The sequence below is a fragment of the Hippoglossus stenolepis genome, chromosome 11 (assembly GCF_022539355.2).
Source record: "Hippoglossus stenolepis isolate QCI-W04-F060 chromosome 11, HSTE1.2, whole genome shotgun sequence".
NCBI classification, from domain to species: domain Eukaryota; kingdom Metazoa; phylum Chordata; class Actinopteri; order Pleuronectiformes; family Pleuronectidae; genus Hippoglossus; species Hippoglossus stenolepis.
In genome coordinates, this window is record NC_061493.1 from 6926654 (window position 1) to 6949170 (window position 22517).

Below are 22517 nucleotides of genomic sequence, written 5' to 3' on the forward strand. Positions count from 1 at the left end.
AACAGAGCAGTGGGTTTATTTAGGAACCCCCTCGTCTCTTCTCTTTCAGACTGTTCAGTTTTGAGAAGTGTCACATTTGGTAGCTGCTCTAAAGGCGTGAGCAGAAAGAAGTTTCCAGAGTTCTTTAATGTTAGAGTTGTGGCTCTAGAACTCTTTAATGAGACTAAAGACTCTGTAGCCGTCACGCTCCCAGATCTTACCCACGATGCAAAGCGCTTAGCTCCTTTTGATGTCACAGAGCCGCCTCAGGCAGGGGTAGGGGGTAAGGATGGGGGCGGTGTGTTTGTGTGTGTGTCAGGGATAGTGGAGGAGTGTGTGTGTGAGGCTGAGAGTTCCATCCAGAGCCACAAATGGGCGTTTGATCGTCACGAGAGATGAAACGATGTGTGATGAATTTAACACTTAACTCAGTGTGAGAGGCTTGATGATGCGGTTAGGAGGCTGATCCATATTAATGCTCTCTTGCCTTGGCAGGACGCCCCCTCACAGTTCCAGCTCCTGCACATACAGTATGTGGTGGGAGAACTGGGGAGGCGGCTGCTCGTCCAAATCTGCTACTGTAGATCACCGCTCGACCTCGGGGCCGCATCCCCGCCTGCTGACCAAACAACTCCGGGGACTATCCGACTTGATGACAATCGAAACCGCGTTTCGTAAACCATGTCCTCAAGCCGGCAACCATATCTCAACTGCCTGCACTGATATCACTAATGCCACATTTCATCCCTCCCAGCACATAATCACCGAGCATGGCTCCCTGTCATAATGTATTGCTGTTTGTGTGCCTGATGGATCCCTTCTCAGATATTCCAACCTGTCCAAAACAGTTTCCACAGACAACAAACCATAAAACGCAGTGAAATCTTTGAGCCAAACAACAAATCTTTTATTTACACTGAAGTTGGGGACGACCGAAGCAAAGCCACTGGCTGACAAGTCACACAGATTCCAGATTAGTCAGTTTGCAGAGTAGTATTGCTGTTGATTTTATACAGAGTGTACACAGAAGAAAACTGTATGAGCCAAGAAATGAATTAATTGTTGTCAGTAAAACATCTCAACTTGTTCTTTTACACTGTTATACAAGTGCTGATAATAGAGTCATAAAGGCTTCCGAATACAAAAGGCTTCAGGCGTTGTGACAAAACTAGGAGAGAAAACGAGGGTCTGATGGATGAATTTGAGTGTTTCAGGTCAGTCAGTCACATGTTAATCTGGACATTACTTCCCTTTTGGGTCTAATGGCCTTTAAAATCAGATAAAGGAAATCAATCTGTTCAACAGATTATTCTAATTAACGGACTCCCTCTGGTTGTCAGCACCTGAAGACAATGGGCTCTGTGTGGTTTGTGACAGTGGGAACACCGAGGGTCCCTGCACTCAGGCGGGGCGCCAGAGCAACAACGTAACTTAGGGGAGGAAGTGCACGGCCACAGAGGCCGAGGACAGCAGGACACTGCTGGAGCTCAGATGGACAAACGTGAAGAAAGATGTCGCCTAACAAAAAAAAAATTGTGGTAGGGAGAGGGGTTGAGAAGAGCTCAGTACTTCTTGACCTCTGCATCGTCTGGTGGGTTCACGTCCACTTTTCTCTTGCCCACGTCTTTCCAGTTGGTACTCAGGACCGTACCACCTGACTCCATCTGCCCCGGGGAGGATACAGAGAGAACAGTGGAACCGTCCGTCATTACATTAGTAGTTATGAAACACCTTCTCTGTTCTTACAAAATACTCAGGGCTTAGATTAGTCCTCTGCACCAACTTTCCATAAGTATTGATGGTCAAGGTTGATTTCTTTTCGGACCTCTTTTTAATTTTCCTCTTTTCCCATAATAAGCTGAAAAGTCAAAAAATTCAAAGTGCTCGTCTCCATATGAGCTGACCTTTATTCTCCTAAAGGTCTTCGGCTCTGGGTTGTTTAAACCAAATGGAGACGACTACTTGACATGAATGTTAAAACACTGTCAGCTTCAGGAAATTACAGCAAATCCATAATGTCACAGGTTAATAACAGAATGCTGATTCAGACCAATCAAAATTTAACTGCAATCACACACCGTTACGCGTCCTTCCACACGAATAAATAAAAACACTCCAGCGGAAACTCATTAATTACACTAATCTATTACATGCAGCATCAGTCCACGCTGCATGTAATAGATTACTTTGTGGATTACTGGTATAAAATAGACAGCTCTGTTTATAGTTTAATTTAAGGAAAACATTATTTTTCTATCTATAATATTACACTGTTTATTTTTGTAGAGTTTGAGGAAACACGATTCTTGGAAAAAACTAACAAAAAAGAATTGTGTCCAGACTTCAGTTTGTGTCTGAAAGCAGCTGGTTCATTAAGTGTAAACTAACTGTAATGGATACTGTGGGTGCCTGAATACTTTATTTAATTAAAACTTACAAAGGACTTGTTCATGGCTCGCTTGACCTCGTCGGAACCGTCCGAGTAGATCTGCTGGAAGAGCTTGTTGAGCGCAGCGTCTCCCTCCAGATTCTCGCTCTTCTCCTCCTCGCTGATGTCAACCACCATCTTGTCCCATTTGTGGGCGTGGTTGGATGATGTCGGGTACTGATCTGATGGAAAAGGGAAACAGTGTTTAAACTGTGATAAACACAACCAATCAATTTGTAGGCTGCTCTTGCTAGCTTTTTCAGGATTACCAACCCTAGCTTTAAGGCAGCGTCAAAGATTTTAAAGCCGCTGAGTGGCATTACTATTAACACTATAACAAATGTGTTACTGCTATAAGAAACAGCTCAGGTTTTAATATATACTTGAAATTTCATCATCTCCTCACCATGAGACAGGGTTTTACTCAATTTGTTACAGAATCGTCCGACTCAGACGATGAAGGATCACAATGTGATTTGAAGTGTATTTTTTTGGGGGGATGCAATACGCCCACTATAATCCCAACAAGAGATGGAGAGCCAGAAATGTAATCCAGACACAGATTTACATAAATACAGCAACAGACGTATTCAGGCCAAGTGTGGACACAAACAGCAAAGTGATCCAACAAAGTCAGATGTCAAATATCGAATTTAAATGTAACACTGGTCTGAGTTATAAGAAGGTCCCTTATCAACAGGGCGTCCTAGAGGGTGAGCCGGGTGCAGAGAGGACAGTTTGGCTGCCCACTTAACTTTTGCTCCACACACTTACATAAGTAATTAATCCTGTCAGTAATAGGAACGTGTGGGCTGAAAAACTGAGTCATATTTCGCTGTCATACCTTTCGCTCTTCCTGCCTACTTTTGCAGTCAGACTAATGAAAGACTCTAGCAGGGCCCGACTGCCCACTCTCATTTTAGTGCCGAACAGACAAACACAGGCGCTTATATTGATCTTTGCAGGGAGAGTGAGAGAGAGCGAGAGAGGAATAAGAGGAGGTTGAGTGAAAGAGGGAGAGAAGGAGTGATGAGAGCACAGGCAGGAGGAAAGCTGGGGGAAGGTGCATAAATGCCGAAGCCGTGGACTGACTCGGATTGAAGTGTTTGATGTTGGACTCCTGTCCTTCTCCCTCCAGCTTCTCCCATCTGATGCCGTCTGTCTTTTTCATCTTGATCTCCACCTGACAAGAGGAGACGGGGAGTGAGGGAAGGAGAGGGAACAAGGGAGATAACAATGTTTAACAAAATGGCCTGCTTTGATGCGAGGGACAAGAATAACACTTCCATTAATGTGACATCTTAAAAGTACAGGACACCTGATTATTATTGGGGCCAAAGAGAGAGAGCGACTGTCTGTTCCGAGCGGCCGTCAACTCAGCCCGCGAATGTGTCTGTGTGTTTGTGTGTGTGAGAGAGAGAGAGCAGGAGAGAGAGCGAGAGAGAGACATCGGGGATATGCGGGGGCACAGCTCAATCTCAAACCTCACTGACAGACATAGTGCACTAACGAGATGCCTGTCAGCCAGAGGGCCAGTGTGAGAGACAGCGGGAGCGAGAGGAGAGGAGGGTGAGGGTGGTGGTGGAGGGGGGGGGGATCCTAATTCCACACAGCAGCATCTGATCCAAATCATTACACCGGGAGAACGTGGGAGAGGAGGAAAACAATGAGTGGAGGAAGGACACGGACACACTTTTAACACTGAGCTGCGTTGACAGGGCACACACCAGCGAGACACGCGAGCTGCAGCACTATGTGGGCCCCCCCCACCCCCACACACACATACCCCCTTCCACCCATTAATAGTGTGTGCGCATGTGTGTATGCCTGTGCTTGATATGAAAGACAGCACTGGTTATGTCGGTGCAATTAAGGAACATTTCTGCTCTGCTGGGCGATGTGATGATTCATTTATGAGGGTGCCAGAAGAGAAGGAGAACCAAGAGGTAGACAAGGTTAGAGACGAACAGGCAGAGAGGCTGACTGGCAGCGAGAGGAGCGTGAGTGAGGGGAGCAGATTGAGGGAAATAAGACAGCATGATCGCTGCTGCCTTCCCCCAGCGAGGGTGATGAGCTAGTGCGAGTGGCAGTGCTCTGATAGATAGCTTTGGTATGTGTCAGCGCTTTCTGCCCCGCAAAGGTCCCCGTGCACAGCCAGGCATCTGTGCAGTGTCCGAAATTAACTTTTTTTTGGCTCACCTGCGAAGGACTGTGGAGCTAAAAAAAGAAGACCTCCGCTGAGAATACAGGTTGCTGCTCCAATCCTTCAAGAGTGCGTCGTATAACATTTTTATGTGTGCACAAAATTAGATTTTGCTTTCTTAATTCAAAATCAAAGTTTGTATTTCTACATGAGCTGCAACCGATCTTTCACTGCAAGGGCAATTGTAATAGTAGACCATGTCTTTTATACTTGCAGACACAGACAAGGTGTGTATCAGAGTACATGTCAGATCGTCGAACAGCTTTCTGTAGCTAATTATCACATTCTCACTTAATGCTCTGATCCAGAGGTACAGAGTTTAGACAGTAAGAAAGGTTGTTTTCTCAACCTCACCTTTTCCATTCTTCACACAGCTACAAAGTCACTTTAACTGCTTTCAGACAAGAACTGTACTTCAGTTAATCTCCTGAAAATACTCGGAGGGGCTGTATGTGAGAATGCAAATTTCCTGGTCAGTAGCTGCGGACATTTCCCAGAGTTTCTCCTGCCAGCCCCTGTGAGTAAACCTCTGGATGGTGTCCGAGTGCGAGCTCATGTGAGAACACAGCAGGAGAACCTCTGGGGAATTCACCACATGCGAGTGGGCGTGTTGATGAGGTGTCAAACTAGTCAGATGCAAAACTGAAAAAAAAAAGTTCTCTGGTGGAGAACAAGGTGCCGTACACATAGAAGACGCAGATGAAGATGTCAACTGGTAAAGCCGAGGAGCTTCGAGAGCTTTAGGTGATAAGAGACGACTCCGGTGTTGATGTGCTATAAACAAAAACAAGTGATCTCCAGAGCAGAATTTATACTTTATATCCTGCCTCCTGTGTTACCCCACGCCTGAACCCTCTGGAGATTTCTGTAATGTTGAGAACACGTCTGACCAGAAAACCTCCAGCTGCATTCTTCACATGTGAAAGGCAAATTGCGGACATAGTCTGGACCCCATTGTCTGGACATTTTCCGGAGTTCCTATCTGAAAATGGCTTTAGTGTGTGTGAAAATGCTATTAAACACTATGTATATCTTAAAGGAGAGACTGTATGAAAATGTGTGCTGTTACACCCATGTTTAAATAACACGTTGCACCCAACCTTCTTTATGATGGATGGCATTTCAGCCTGCCTTTAAATCTGGTCGTTAGGAACACGAGTTTGGCAAATCTTTTTTGTGAACTACGTATATTGTACATACTGGGAGTAAATGAAAAGGGTATGACATGAAAGAAGAGTTTGGTTTTAAAGTAACTAAGCATCCATCACACGCACTCCTACAAACGTGGGTCATATTAGTCAACCCCTGTAGAGTTGAGGTTGAAGGAGTTATTTTGAGCTCCCAGGATTCTGGAGGTAACCTTTACCTCCCTGTTCGTTTTCTGCACAGACTGTTAGAGCACTTCAAAAGCATCTGTATGAAACCTTCCTGGCTGAATCATCAATACAAATGACGAGTAACAAAATATCTGGCTCTGTAATAAAAGTAAAAATAGTGCAATCCTGTTTAGATCAAAATGTAAGACGAGAAGCTAACCTCAAAATTCCTTGTATTTCACCGAGAAACATTCAACCATGATGAGCTTGATTTTTTCCCGTTTGTGTTTGCCCCGCAAATTGCGGAAAGAAAGTTTACAGTGATGATATGTTAAATAGTTAAAATCAGTTCACTTTCCACTTTATACTGATGCATTAATCCACTAAGGTGCAGCAGTGATTTACTGTGCAGAGCTGCAAAGATGAGTTGATCCACAGAAAATGTATAACAATAGGCAACTAGTTTGATGACTGATTGAATGAGTTAGTTGTATTTCAAATAAAAATTCTTCTCAGTAAGAAAAGTTGATGCTTTTCTTTGACATGAGAAATGTTCCAGTACCATTTTTTCCTTCTACCTTCTGATTCCGATACCTGGACTGATAACTAAAACCATTCTGATACCAGTGCATAAAATAAATAAATGTTTGTGTACATGTATATATAGACACAATTTGTTTTGAAAAAGAACACAAATCATTTGAGGGATACACAACCATTTCTTCCATTAAAAAGCTGTTAAATTGCCACAGAGAGTCACAAACGACCTTTGAAGTTTAAGTTTTAATACAGTTCTGATAAACACATTCCGGTTACTCCTCCATGGCCAGCGTGACAGAGTCTCATGGGTAATGTAGTATTTTAGATCATCTGCCCTCTCAAGTTTTTCTTAGATGTCATGATATGGACAGTATATGTTTGTATAAGACAGTGTTTCCATGGCGATTCATTAAAACCTGCTGATCAGCTGTTTCGAAGCAGCTACTGTTGGGAAATAAAGTACATTTGAGTTATTTTGATATATGCACCTTAAATCTGGGCCCAGATCTTTTGAGCTCTGTGAGGGGCCTCGTGCTTTTAAGACTTCAGCAGGTATCAAAGTGTTGATTTATTAGACATGTCTGGAAAATAGTGCTAATTGGAGTTCAGCCTAATATAGCTTTTACAGCAGAGCCTGTAATTCAGATTAAGTTATCTTAGATTTCTTTAGATCTTAAGGCTTTTTTTATCATGTGGTCAAAATTCTTCTTTACCCCTGTGGATAAAGTTTCATATTCTGATATTAATTCTAAAATTATCTTGGTCCAGTTATCAAACCAGGGGAGCTGGTCGAGCTTTTGGTTTTAATGAGGCTTGTAACACGGCAGCAAATCATGCGCCCGTTGGACTGTTTTTATTGGATTTGTTCATAATGATAGAAAGTTTATGGCTGAGACAAAGTCTGGGAGCCGGACAGAACCAAACGCTGCAGACCAGGAAAATTAATTGTTATCAACTTAATATATAATACCAGCCAGTGCTGCAGGTGCCGTTTATTGTCAGGAATGTTTTTTGTAGAGCTAAGTGCAGCAGAGCTCAAGCCGAGGCCCTTTGTGTGTGTCAAAGTGAGTGTGTGTTGGCCTCTATGCGTGCTCCTGGGCCATACAACATTAATCTGCTGCCACATCTGTGTTTCCTGGCTTTTAAGGGACATGGCAGGCCAGGCGCCGTGTGTGTGTGTGTCTTTCTGTGTGCGTTTCTGTGTGTGTGACAGGGGAAGCGATGGCTCGTAAAGGGATGTGACAGCAGAGCCACACACAGGGGCCACCACCCACAGGACCCCAGGGGCTGAACTATAGAATACCACACACACACACACACACACACACACACACACACACACACACACACACACACACACACACACACACACACACACACACACACACACACACACACACACACACACACACACACACACACACACACACACACACACACACACACACTATTTACAGAGGGGCACTGGGTTCCTGTGTCGCTTGTCACATGTGTTTGTAACCATCACCCCCCCTCTCCCTGCCATGACTCTTCACCCAGCATCCTTTCCCTCATTTTTCCAGATACCCGTGGATTTCAAAACAAACTCGAAAAAAGCACATAAATGAAATAAATATAAACATTCTTAGACGTTGACAGGCATGGAAATTAAAGAGGGGAGACGCCACTTTAGCTATTTGCCGAAAAGAGATGAGTTTGGAACTGAATGGACGAGTGAGCCCGGATCTGAAATTGCGGAGTGTGTGTGTGCGTGGACGCGACTGAGTGTGTGTGTTTGTGTCAGCCGTCTGTTCTGATCAAACACACTGGTGTGTAATTGGCTCCCCGTTGTCGCGTTGACCCCTGCGGTCGGAATGTCTGTCATGGCGGAGGACAGGAGGGGGTCGCACTGAAGATGATGTGCTACAGACGACACTCGCGCACACATACACAGTAAATACTTTGGTTAAATGGCACAAGTGTGTTGAAAGATTACTGTTTAGCCTCTGTATTTGTATGTGTGTGTGTGTTAGTGTGTACGATCGTGCACGCTCATGACCAGCTTAGCCTTCCGCTGCTAAGTTGTCTTTAAAGACAGCGAGGAGATGAAGCGTAAACATTGTGGAGCGAAGAGTGCAGGGCAGGCTATTACAGAGACAGACAGACTGACATTGGTTGGGAATCAACAGCTCCGAGGGCAATGCAGTTTTTTCAGAAACGTTCATTAGGGATGCATGCCAATCTGGAGAAACTTGATTTGCTGATGCCGTTGTTCATTTGAATGTTTTTTCTCCCCAGTGGCTCCTTGGCTTCGGGAAAATGAAACGCCTCCAAAAAATTTAAATGAGACGTGCAGCGAGAGAGCTGCTCAGTGTGTTGGGGTCTCTTACATTGTGGTGAATGAATTTCACCTGTAGTTTGTTATGAGTTAGTAGCTTTTATGCTGTTTTGAATCTCTGAATGCTATATTTACCAATAAGGACGTATGAGGTTGGTGTTATATGTGTGTATGTGTATGCAGGGCCCATGTGTACCCAAGGAACCCAGTGGACCAGGGAACAGTCAGGGCTTTGTGGGAGAGGAGGAGGGCTCAGCACTCTCTCTCGTTATCCTCGAGGTGTGTGTGTGTGTGTGTGTGTGTGTATGTGTGTGTGTATGTGTCCGTGTTTGTATCAGCCTAAAACAGACAAAGACTGAAGGTGTGTGTGTGTGTCAGTGAGGGGGCATGAGGAGATTGACAAAACATATACAAAGAAGGTAAATGAGGTGGAGAGAGAACAGACAGTGAGTGTCGAGAGATAAGAGGGAGTCTAAGACCATCTTCAGCTGTGGTCTCTCTAAGACTGAGCCCTTGTTTAAGCTGCAACCCACGTGCACCTCTGGTATGCAGTGTCTGCTGTTGCCATGGAAAAGTGAGAAAGTGAGTGAGTGTTTTTTGAGAGGGGGCAGTTTCTGTGCAGGTCAGTCTCTGCTCGGCACAGTGGAGCCGGTGGATATAATGCACACAATACAGATTTAAGGCTACTAATCAAATTTTTCCACATCTCTTCTTCACAATTCCAGCACTTGTGAGAACGTGCTGTGCCTTCGTTCCCCTAAAGCCTCACTGTAAAATAAATTAAAAATAAATATCAGTGTTGCTGTCAGAGGCTCTGGGGGTTGGTTTGTTTTGGGACTTTCATAGTTAAGATTCATTTGGAAACATTTACATCACATTAATGTTGCATAAAATGTATAAAGTTAGTTCATTTGTTACTTTTTTTATTAAAGTTAGGGAGTTTTCAAATCTGAAAGTCTGCTTTGGTTTGACATTGTAATTCAGGGAGTGCACTCAAGATTTTGTAGGTACCTTCTGTCCTTATCACCTGTGTGGGGTGTGTTTACCTATACTAGAAATTGATTGGTTTGTAGACAGGCGAGCATCTGACGTTGGTGTGTTGTCAATTCAGCAGGTAATAGTCTTTACATTTGAATGCAGGAAATGAATGAACCAATTGATTGTTAATTTTGATGCCAGTGTAGTTTTACTATGGTATTACTACCAGCATCTCCAACTTCAGGTGAAGTACTTCCCACTAGTTTGTTTCTCTTATTTCATCGGAGGTGAAGACTGGAAGCAGTTCTGCAAGCATCTCCTGTCTCTTCTTTTATTCTTTAAAGCTGTCTCAACGTCCTGCAATTGAACTATGAACTATATATATATATATATAAAATGAACTATTTTGGGGTTAGGGTTACCAAGTGGACTTCTACATTAAAATAACGAGTTGATTAACCGGAGAAATAGCTGCTAAGTTTGTTAGGTAAGACACAACGTTTCGTTTTGACTATTTGCAAATTAACATCAACTTGTCAATAGCAATCAGCTGTGAAATTGGGGCAGACTATCTTTGTGTTTCCCGGACTGCATGGGTCTGGGACCAGCTTTAAAATTCAGTTGGGTTCAGTCCCAGGTAGTTCCTTTCTGGGTCATGGTACAAATTGTCGGAGCAATTAAACCACTATTCAACTCCTCTACAATCGTGCAGGTGGCCTGTGTGCTCTACTAGCAATAAAGATTGTAATATCATAGTTTCCTGAGTAATACACTTTTTCTGTTGTGTGGAGTTGTGCTTTGGTTGAAGTAAATGTTGTAGAGTGAAGATGACTTCATTATCATTACTTTCTTGAGGCAAAATCCTCAAACTGCATCCGAGGATCAGTCCAGGCCCCGACTGCATAATAAGCTGCTAAATATACATAGATAAGGCGGATAATTTATTGAGAACTGCAGCACAAATGCTATGTTCTGCGTAAATTTGGTGTGAGTTAAAAAGTATCAAAAACTGGATAAAAAAAACCACTATACCAGATAATGAATCCGTCATGACCTTCAACAGACCTTGATTGATTCTTAATACAGTTCATAACCAAGCCCTTTATTTGAGTATGACCTATGTGGCTGTGTCAGATGAGGTGGTTAAGTGGGTACAATACAAACTATCATTTTACGGACAAATTCCAATCCAATAAATTGATTTTTGTTGAACTCAATTTATAACAGGGTAATATAAGTTTCTCTCTCTGTCCATAAACTCTGGAAAGATTGTCCACAACTGTCACTCAGAATAAGTTTACACAGGATTCCCAGGGAAGAAAGAAGAGGTTTAAGCTGTACTGTACAGACAAGGCCAGGTAGATTAGTGCCCTAAAAAACAAATCCCTCCCCTTGATGACTAAAACAACAATCAACGCAACTCACACTAAACCTGCCTCTTGATCCACAGGCTACAACCTGACAGTGGGTCTAAACCCTGAATCAGCACACATTCAGCCAGCACACTCATTAGCCCACATTCTGTACAATAACACACTAATTAGTCTATAGTAAAAAAGTGCCCTACCTACTCATTAGGCCCATAATCATTTTTAAACAGTGCTGAGGAACTCGCAGCAACTAAAGCACTAATAGATGTGTGTGTGTGTAGGAGTGAGGATTTGTGCATATGCATGAATCTCTGGTTAGCTGCTCAGATGAACTGTGCTAATGTCTCTACAGGAGCTGGTCTGTATGCAGCAAGATTGGATTTTCTCATTTTTATTCCCGCTACAACGAGCTTTACCAGCGTTAAGGAATTATAGGTGGTGACAGCCTATTTTATAAGGCTTTAAATTATTGAAGAGATTAAGATGTTAATCTCAGAGTGGTAACCCAAGTAATGATCAGTCACAATTTCAGTGAGCTGCTTAAACTCTGCATCATTTTCTGCTTTGCCTTTTTTATTGTTATCTGACGTCTGATGCTCTGCACTTGAGAGAAGCGGAGAAGTGCCTGCGTTTCTCCAGTGTGCGACATTACTACATCATTACTATATCACATTTTCTTTATAGTGTCATAAAAATGTTCCCTGACATGTTTAATAGTCAAAGCTACGTCCACTCTTCCACTGATTCTGATCTGATCCAATGACTTTTCATTGACTTTCAAAAACTTGAGCCAAAGTGTTTCCATGACCTAAAAATGTTTCTTTCTTGTCTGTTTATGCTGGCTGAGAGACATTGTTTAAGTGGTAAAGAAATTTATTTTCCACGACAGATCAGCTCGCTGTTGAGAAAAAGATCTGATAGGACTGCATGTGAGAAGCAGGTTGGTAAAAATTCATGACAGGACCAGAGGAAGTATAATGTTCTAATGTACACTCAAGGATTCCAGGAATGCGTTCATGACGATGCTGCCACCTATGTTATCTAATATAAAATTGCGAGGCGGCCGCGTCTGTCAACCGCTTGTAGTGATCATGTTTGTCCAGGGCCGAATTCATCAATATAAGCAGTTGATTACTATAAAATAATTGTGTAGCTTCTGTATGATAGTCCCAGAATTTGAGGAAAAGGTAACGGCGCCAAACACAAACATCGACTCTGCTGCCCACTTATCTCTCTCTCTGACTCAAAGACAGCCCGTCCCAACACACGCACACACACAGTGTCATCGGACATTTGTGTAAACAGAATTTGTAAACATAGACAATGTATGGAGAGGCGGATGTGATGGCGGCCTCGCTTTGGCTTGATTCGGTTGGCAGTGTGCAGTGCCAATGATAGAAACACAGAAAGGAGCAGTCAGAACTGGAAAAAATAACTGTTTCACAGTCAGATGAAAAGACAGAAAATGAAAACTGTAAGCGGACTTGGTGGGGCAGGTGCATCGCTCCCTGTGTGTCTGCCACAGGCTTAGTGCCCTGCCCCAAGGAAATACCTGTATAATGTTTGTATGAGAACATTCATTTTGGACTAGTGTTGAGCACTGAACCTGAAGTTGGTGATGCTGGCAGTGATACCATGATGTTATTACAGCGGCAATGAAATTAACAAAGTGAACCGATCCATTCATTTTCTTCATTCAAATAAAAAGATAACTTTTTGTAAATGGACTTCCTTCAAAAAATAGCCGAATCAACAACAGGCCAACATCAGACACATCAAAGCCAATCAATGTCATATATAGGTAGACTCATGTAAGTCTATGGCGCTACCTAAATTACAATGTGAAACCAAAACTAACCAGATCAAATGTAAACAATGTAACAAAGACATGAACCTTGGTTTGGACTTTCAGGGGTGAATACGCCCTGAGATTAATATAATATATTCATCTTTAATTTGTTTTTTCACATCAGGGTTTGGTCAATTGTGGCTAACATGATCCCATCAAGGTAAACAGCTGTCGTTTTTTTGTTCTTTATGCTCCAAAGTCAACCAACACACATCACAACACTTTGATAAGTCTTTTAGTGCACGATGGAACTTTTAACACAACAGCTGCTTTTGAAAGCATGTAGCTCTCACAAAAGGTGTTTGATTCTGCTTCATGAGCATGACTTCTGTCTCAGTAAATATGTTGAGTCACTGACAATCTATGCCAGAAAGTAAACTCATAAATGCTAAAATCAACATTATATTCCTAAACAGTGGACTCCCCTTTGATTTGAAGGTAGCACATTAAGCTCTAATAAAGATGACTGAACAGGATGGGTGTGGTACCTTGGTGGTGAGGATCCTGAAGTTGCTCTGTTGAGGGACGATGGGGTGCAGCAGGTTGAGGTGAAAGTTGTAGCTCTCCCCTGATGCCAACTGAATCATGGTATTGAGCTGCGGACACCAAAAATCCCAGATATTAGTCATTAGCCTTCGCTGACTGCCATTAAGTTTAGAAGTGAGGAACGATGAACACATACAAATATGTTGTACAGTTTTATATGAGGCAATAGCAGGAAAATTAAATTACTCATTCTTTCAGATCAGTTTTATAAATCTTAGACTAGATTGAAAAAAATAACAACCCTTGATCTTTAACCATGGCACCAATATTTTTTGTCAGCATGTGAACAATCATCTGATGTGGCCAGTGTGTGACAGCCAAGAGTATCCTTGTCCTGTCCCCTTCAGCCACAGTGTGACCAGTTATCAACTGGGGGTCGCTAACAGCCTGTCACTCACTGGGACTGGGTGTGTGTGTGGGAGGGAGGGGGTGTTGGTTTAGAGGGACATGGGCTTGGCTGTGGCCCAGATCCTCACACTGCTTACAAACCCATCATTTAGCACATGCTGCTTCCACATAAAAAAAACTAAAAACATACTGTGTGCTGTGTTAAACTCTTCATCGCAAACCTAAAACCAAGTGCGATTTAACGCCCACCGCTTCTCTGAAAGTGGAATTTTCAGATTTGATGCCAAATTAATGCAAAACTTTAGTTCATCGAGGATAAAAGCATAGAAAGTTACCTGAAGTAGCTTTTGGGCAATTCCACAAAGCGATTAAACCCATATTATTCATTTCCAGTTGAGTTTCTGTGCCGTCTGTAGGTATACAGCTGCTGCATACTGAGCCACCAGGGAAAATAACTGGAACCACTGCTTTTCATCTTTAATTTCTTTTGTATAAACTGACCTTGTAAAATATATATGAAGTTATCTGTACTTCGCAGCACACAGGCAGCTTAACAAGTGACTGTGTGATTCAGAGCGAGTGAACTATTACTTCTGAAATGGGGTAAACTCAGTTTGTTATTCTATTAGGAAAGACAAAGCTGCTCCCTGGGGTGCCCTGCAGTTACCCCTCAGAGAGCGGGAAAGAGGAATGGAAAGACTGAAAGGGAAAGAGAAAAAGAGAAAGAAAGATGGTTGTCCCCGGAGGGCTCGATGGCTGATCCTAGATCAGTTATGCCTTTTATCTACAGACAATTAGGAGGTTGGAGAAGCTGGGGAGGGTAAATTGTTCTTAGATCTGTACTTTGGGGGCAATGTTAACAAGGCACCACTGGAGGCATAGTTGGATCCATGGGGAGCGGGTGTGGGGGTGTGTGTGTGTGTGAGACCCACCTAATGGGCCCCCCTGAGGAAACACCCAAGAGCCAACCCATCTCTGTATCTTTTACACACAGACACACACCCCTTCAATCCTACATTTAAGATGTGCTTGTACCTCTTTTTCCATGAAGTTGACACACACACCGTCCTTGGGTACATTCTTCGCCATGACTGTGACAATGACTTGAGATTCTGTTTGGTACCAGTCATGTCTGCAAGTAACACACACATACAAGCAATCAGAAATTGTATTTCCACGACTGATGTGATCATTACAATGTAGAAACAAAAAAATGAAATGATCAAGAAGCAGCTTGTTGTTATTGTCTATGCACAATTTATTTACACACTTATATGGAGTGGAGAGGCTTTGACACACTGTGGCTTGGTTAAATATTGAGCTGGCATAATAAAGGCACAGTAAAAACATTAAACTGATGCCTGGATAAGGAATATTTACAATTATATACTTACTTGACAGGTGGAACCGCCGGTGTCTGCAGGGTCATTCAGCACCCGAGACGGGATGACAATTAGAGAGGAGGACGCCGTGATGAGACAGAGGGATGAAACAACAAGGACACAAATGAGTAAAAAAACATAAAAGCCGTTTGGTAGAGATTTCTTCTTCAAAGCTCGAGCATTCACTCAAGGCTGATGCTGGCTATTGATGCTGAGAGCAACATTGCCCCCAGGTGGTCGTGCAGAGAAACTCACCCTGCTTTCGCTGCCGTTCTCTGTCCAATCTAGAGGGGACAGTGAGAAGAGGTTGACTGTAGTGCAGGTGGATGCATTTCATACAACATCTCAACCAAAGTCTAGTCAATTAAATATGATTATTACAAACTATAAGAACACAACTTTGGACCCATCTGTCAAAAGATGAACAAAAGCACACAGGTGCCTCCACATTGACACACACACAAAGACACACTCTCAATGCCATGCCACCAGTTTGTTTACTGGTCCATCCACGCCCATTATAATCCCTGTGAGACCAAGCAAAGCTGATCACCGTTTACCAGCATGCTATCATACATTATTCACTGCTTTCATTACACAGAGAGAGAGAGAAAGAGAGAGCAGGGAGGGAGGGAGGGAGAGAGAGAGAGAGAGGAGGGGGAGAGAGAGAGAGAGAGAGAGAGAGAGAGAGAGAGAGGGGGGATGATGTCTTAATGAGGTTGCGTTTGAAATGGTGAGGTGACTGTGTGACTGTGAGTGTGTCTCTGCTTGTGTGTTTTGATACAAGCAGGGTGCCACATGTGAGGTGCTGTGTGTGTGTGTGTGTGTATGCGTGTTGGTAGTAAACATACTGTCACAAGAAGAAACAACGACTGCTCCTGGTGTGAGTGTAAGCAAATGCAAGTAGGGTACTTTCAAGTTTTAAGGGGGTGTATGTGTGTGTGCGTGTTCCATCTTTGAGCAGGCTTATGAAGGGGTTGGGTCTCATCGGGGGCTTTCAGACATCAGTTAAGTTAACTCTGATGAATCATACCGCTCCTGGGAGTACGTGTGCATGCGGGTGTGAAGCGCGTTTGTCAAAACTCATGCTCTTGTTTACTTGAGACGATCCAGAGGGCCCAGGCATCACTAGCAACAGAAACACGCCGCCCAGACATGGCATGCATCTTTTATTGGACTAAGCAGCTCTGTCTTAACATGCTACCACTATGTGCACAAACTGTAGATTCATGGGTGTATGTACGCTTATCTGTATGTATCTGTATTCTGTATGTTTGATAGCAGCTACATAAAAACCCTGCAAAGAAGTTAGAGTGCGACTGGTTATAGACTTGAAAGTCTGAAACTTTTTAAAGTAAAGCCGCCAAAGGGAATATTGTGTAACAACATTTAATGCTTTTGAAGATTCTGAATAAATTAATTCAACCATTTTAATAAAATACTGTTTAATATCCCCATGAATTTAATATTCTAAACCAATCTGCTCCAAATATAGTTCGAGTTAAAACAGACATGAATGTTTCACTTACCCCCCATCATCTCCTCACAACGCTTGATCCAAATCTCATATGATGTGTCAGAAACTGTGGAAAATACAGAAAGGAATAAATCTTTTTACTCTACCTTTTCTTTCAAGATAATATATATATGTAGGTTTATTTTAAATACAGTATTATTAGATCATTTAGAGAAAAGATTTTCGGGCATTAGCTCTGAAGTTGTTTGACTAAGTGCAGGAGATGCCAAAGTCATAAATTGAACAGGTTTGTTTCCAAAGAGAAATTTCTTAAAGGAAATGGGAATACATTTTGGGGGTGGGTAAAACTAAGTAAAAAAAGTTTTGGTTTTGTTTGTAGATTTATAACAGTGTGCCAATATCTAATATTGTTGAGAAAAAACTACAAAAAACAGAAACATTTCAAACTATGCATGCTAAACACATCTCTTTAAAAAATATTAAAAGCGCGACAGGAGTAGCGTTAAAATAACGTTAATGTATTAAGCGCTACTCAAACTAATTTAAGACCTATTACATCATATTTTAACATATTTAAGACTTTTTAAGACTTTAAATTCTGATAAATAAATTCTAGTTTTACTTACTCTCTTTTTTTTTTTTACTTTAAATTTTTGAGACCAATCTGAAACCCTGCTTTTTTTAAAAAACAATTTTTGGTTGATTTAAATCTGACCACAGATTCATTGATTGCTTCTAAATGATACTTGGACCCTGTAGGGGAAATAGTCCAAAACAACAACAAAAAAACATCTTTCATAACAGAGCTTGTTTATAATGAAATAAATACTTCAAATTTGTCCACTAAAATCCATTAACTCTCAATGACAGTGATGCTGTTATAGCCATAGCTACAGCATTTTCTTGTACATGTTCACAGGATATGCAGTGAGTATCTGTGTGTTGTTGCGGCTTTTGTGTTTTGTACAAAACTGCACGAACATTACTCAAGTTAATGATTTAAAAAGTGACATCTTAGAGGAATCCCTGTTTTTGGTCTTCAAGCCCTGAATCAACAGCTCTTTTGTAACATTGATCCCACGTGAACTGACATTACACAACAAGAAACAAAGTCATTAACCCATTAAGCCCTGCTGGACACTGTGATGTAACAGCTTCAACCACAAAAAGGATTCTAAAATAGCCTTTTATGATAATTTAATAAGGCTGTACTTTAATGATATTTAACCGATTGGCTGTTTTCCTTGTTAAATTCTTATCACATATAACAGATTGAAAATGCTTACGGAATTAATGAGAAAAGAATAAAAAGAGAGCACAATGTTAGTTAGCAGGTTTATGCAAAAACCACTGAACAAATGTCCATGTAATTTTGTGGAGGGACGGGGCATCACCCAAGGGAGAGCCCAACAAATTTTGGACAAGATACAGATAAAAGGGCATATCTACATTTTTTTCCCTACTTACTTTAACATGATAGATATGACACTAGCCTTCGCAGACATTTGCGCTCTCCAAGCACCCTTCTAGTTTGAGCTTTTTTCATAATAAGTGAAAAGATATAAAAAGTGGGTTCACTTGTATTTATGAACATGCAATCAGAATGGAACGCAAAAACACACATGGAAGATTATGGTTTTCTAAAAGAGAGGAATTTTAAAGTGGATCTGCCTAAATTCTGCTGTAAATTTGGATTTTACAACTTAAAAAGCCAACTTGACATTTGTAATCTGTCATGGCAAAGTCAAATATATCAGTCATATACAGTTACAAACATGCAGCTACATCTGTTACAACACCAAATGGACAGTTATATAAAACATTGTCCAACTGCTACCAGAAACAAACTATTGGGGAAAGTATTGTCTTTACTTTGAAGATTTACTGCTGCTACTATCAAACATCTTAACAATGACACAGCATATCAGTGACATTATCAGTTTTCACTATAGTCCAGTATTTAAAAACAAATTCAAACAAGATTGTAAACAAGGGCCCACAACAAAAAGAGACCTGAAATAAAATATGATGGTTAAGGATGAGTCCTCGTGCAACGGGAAGTGTATTATCTGGACAATCTGCTCCAACTGTCAGCAGTTTGTTTGTTTGTCATTTTGCTTCAGAGTTAGGTTAGCCTTGAATTAAATGGTAATAATGTAAAAATGTTGGTACTGTGATACATGCATTTTGATATAATTTGTATATCGCATAGCTATTTAGTGTAGTTGTTACACAACTTTACAAAATATTGGAGGTATCCTGTAAAACACTTTAACTATACCTGCCATATAAAAAGGAAAGAATTTTGAGGTCATTGTATAAGCAATACAATGAAATCATAAGGACACAAGTGGAGAGCATTGCATTAAATGAAGTGAATTAAGCAGGTTTCTGCTGCAAACGGGTTGGTAACAAGCTGGACGATAAAAAAAAAAAATTGTACTCGAGGCCAAATCAGGCTTTACTCACCATCGAGTTGTTGTCCCTGATTGAAGGCTTCTTGTGCTGACTCATAGTGGTTCAGGTAGTACTCTGCTATTCTGCAGTTGGGACAGAAGAACATGTTACATGCCTGGCCATTGAGGGCTTTAAAAACAAGCAGTGAAAAATCTTAAAATCAATTCTATAACTCACAGGTAACCACTGAAGGGCAGCAAGGATTAGTGTAATGTGATCGCTTCTCGTTGTGCACCTTACAAGCCTAGCAGCGGTGTTTTTCATTGTTTTAATGTTTCATTTATTGATACCAGGCTTGTAATAGTCAAGCCTGGAAGAAATAAAAGTGTGAATGACCTTTTTCATGTCTGCAAAAGACAGGAAAGACCTGATCAACTGTGTCAGTTGGACAAAGCAGAACTGCAGCACTTTGGTAACCTGAGCATTGAATGAATGCCAGAATCTAACATAACACCTAGATTGCCAGCCTCTCTATGTACTTTATTAGATAAGTCACCCAAACTAGAGGGACTGTTAATGTCGCTAGCACTGGGGCCAGGGGGGTAATTATGATGACTTCTGATTTGGAGTCGATTAATTGTCAAACATTTTTGGTCATGCGATTTCTATTGTCAGTAAGGCAGGTCATAATGCAAGAAACATCAATGGAGCCAAGTTGTAGCGGGACATACAGCTGTATATCGTCTGTGTAGCAATGGATGTCAACGCTATAGCTATGTATTATTTGCCCCAGTGGTAGCATATAGATGATAAACAACAGAGGACTCAAAATAGACCCCTGGGGTACCCCACAAAAGAGAATGCACACAAGAAGAGGAAGCACCTCCCACCATTATTGAAAAGGACCTATTAGACAGACAGGAGATAAACCAATCCAGCACCACATCTCTGATACCAACAACGTTTTCAGACAGCTGATCAAGACATTCTGGTCTATTGTCAAATGAAGAGGTGAGGTCAGGGAGGATTCAAATTTAGAAACAGCCTGTTGTCGAAAAAAGTGAAGCTTGGACATTGGTCTAAAATTACTTACAATAGAGGGGACTAGGGAGGGCTGTTTAAAAGAGGATAAACAGTAGCGTGTTTAAAATGGTATGGGAAAATACCAGTCTTAGGGGAATAGCTAAAAAAAAAAGAGGGAATAAAGTTAGAGGGACAGGTGGATGCTATAGAATTTAATATATTTGTGCAATGTTAAAAACACTGACAAGATCTTCAACAGAGAGGGCCTGCTGTTGACTTGAAGTAAAACTTGTGTGGAAAGCAGTAAAAGCCTGACAGATGTGAGGAACAGAGAGACAGTTTAGTGGGCGGAAGAAAAACATAGTGGGAGGTTTGGAGTCAAGTGAGAGGTGTGGAACCTGGAAGAGCACTGCATTATGATCTGAGTCTGAAAAATTGATCAGGTTCACATTGCCCACACAAAAGCCATGGGAGAGTACAAGGTCATGAGTGTGCCCTTCGACATGGCTGGGCTGCTTGACATATTGGGCCAAACTAAAATAATCTAAAAGTTTTAAAAAATCTGAGATAAACGAGGAGGAGGAGGCAGCAGCAGACATAGGTATTAAAATCACCAAGAATAAGAACTTTGTCCTAATGTTACATTCATCAAATTCATCAGTCAGAAGCAACAGGAAAAACCTTATTCACTTTAATATCTGATATTATTGTGTAAAAGTAAGCAGTACACACCCTGTTCGCATGAAAGCCAGAGGAAGGCTGGGTTTTAGCTGTTGTGCTTTTTTGGCATCATCAGCGGCACCTGTCAAAAAAAGGAAAATACATTTTTACTATACAGTATATAAGCTATGTCATTTAGAAGACTAATATTCAACAAAGTGAACACAAACTAATACAAGATTACTCAACTCATTACCCTAACCAACATTCTGGATCACTGTGTCTAATAAGCAGTTTATGAAGTCTGAGGAGACAAATACTTGATTCTAATTTTGCACAAGGTTGTATGAATAAAATACATTAACACAATATTGTAGACTATCTTGAGAAATTCATATGTACTGCAAGCAAGTATAATCATCCAAAGTTATTTTTAAAGGCTATTTCCTGAACATTATTTTCAATTCATCTAGTATGTGGGCTTACAGCTGTAGTTTTTGAGAAGGATGTGGGCATAAGCACGCTGGCAAAACCACTCAGCGTTGTCAGAGTCTCCCTCCAAGGCCTCATTCAGTGCCTAGAAGAAAAGACGAGGCGTTTAAATTGACAGACTTCTGTGCCAATTTAGAAAGATTTGTGTAAGTGGTAGAAAAGTAACACGAAGCAAATGACACAGAACAGAATTATCCAAGAGTGGAAGAGGCGATTCAGAGGCACTGATGGGTGAGTAATGTATAACCTGAAATGAGATGCTAACTGTAATACTCTCCATACAGGAGTCACTAAAAGGAGTGTATTTAAAATAATACGTTAAAAAACAATGTCTAAACAGTAAAGGCGTAAATAATTTATATTACCATCTGCTGACATGGCATTGCACGGGTGATTACAGGCTGACATATCTAAAAATGTGCTTGTGAAATTTGCTCATGACGTGGAAATGTTGCATTTTCAAAAGGCAAAGTAAAACAAAGCTACTCGGTTCCAGATGTTCCAGATGTAGCTAACGATGACCTGTTTTGTACGTGCAAAGTGATGCTAAAAGGAAACGTTAGCTAACTTTGCAGGCTAGTAACAGTGGCAAAACCTATGCTAACACCAGGGATGGGTCACCAGCTCCACACATTATGCCCTTTATACTGAAACGTCTCGTCAGACAAAGTTAACATTGAAGCGACATCTAGAAAGAGTTTCCACATATCGAGTTAACCAGCTTGTGGTGTGTTTGTGGTTAGCTAAATGCTGTGTTTACCTCCAGAGCTTTCTGTGGGTCGTCGTCAATGAAGCTATCGGGGAAGCTGCTAAAGCGGAAATAAAGAGCAACCATTAAACAGCCGAATGGAAACAAACACATTCAAATGTACTTTAAAAACTACCCGGTGTGTTTGGTGAAACTTGCCTTTCGGCTGCCATGTGTTCGCCGCGGACAGAGTCTCTGCAGTCACGGAAAGTTCTCGATGAGGAGGCAGCTGGAAACGTGATGGCTGGAGCCGAGCAGCGGGCCTGTCAACATCCGACTATACACTGCGCCCAGCGTCACTGCGCCACCTATCGGCCTGGAGGAGTCAGTGAAGCGACACAGCTCTAAAGACATAAATATACACCTGGTTTTATTTCATTGATAAACTCAACTTAATAACAGTCAAGGGTGGAGCAAGTATTCAGCTGCTTCGTTAATACCTCAACTTCATACGGTTGTGCAAT

General features: G+C 41.6%; 1 protein-coding gene across 2 annotated transcripts; it reads right to left on the bottom strand.

Annotated features, from left to right (window-relative positions):
• Positions 1 to 864: 864 nt before the first annotated feature.
• Positions 865 to 22360, bottom strand: sugt1 (SGT1 homolog, MIS12 kinetochore complex assembly cochaperone). 2 transcript variants are annotated; one of them, XM_035170815.2, is made up of 13 exons: positions 22213 to 22360; positions 22066 to 22114; positions 21300 to 21390; positions 20886 to 20955; positions 19203 to 19273; positions 16786 to 16839; positions 15512 to 15540; positions 15269 to 15291; positions 14910 to 15006; positions 13469 to 13576; positions 3500 to 3590; positions 2417 to 2589; positions 865 to 1643 (listed from the first exon to the last, which is right to left on the bottom strand). In XM_035170815.2, exons 1-13 carry the CDS (start codon positions 22224 to 22226, stop codon positions 1542 to 1544), a joined length of 972 nt encoding a protein of 323 aa, XP_035026706.1. In that variant the 5' UTR covers positions 22227 to 22360; the 3' UTR covers positions 865 to 1541. The 2 variants fall into 2 exon arrangements, with proteins under 2 accessions (XP_035026706.1, XP_035026707.1); XM_035170816.2 differs by having other exon boundaries at positions 22066 to 22111; positions 22213 to 22346.
• Positions 22361 to 22517: the final 157 nt, after the last annotated feature.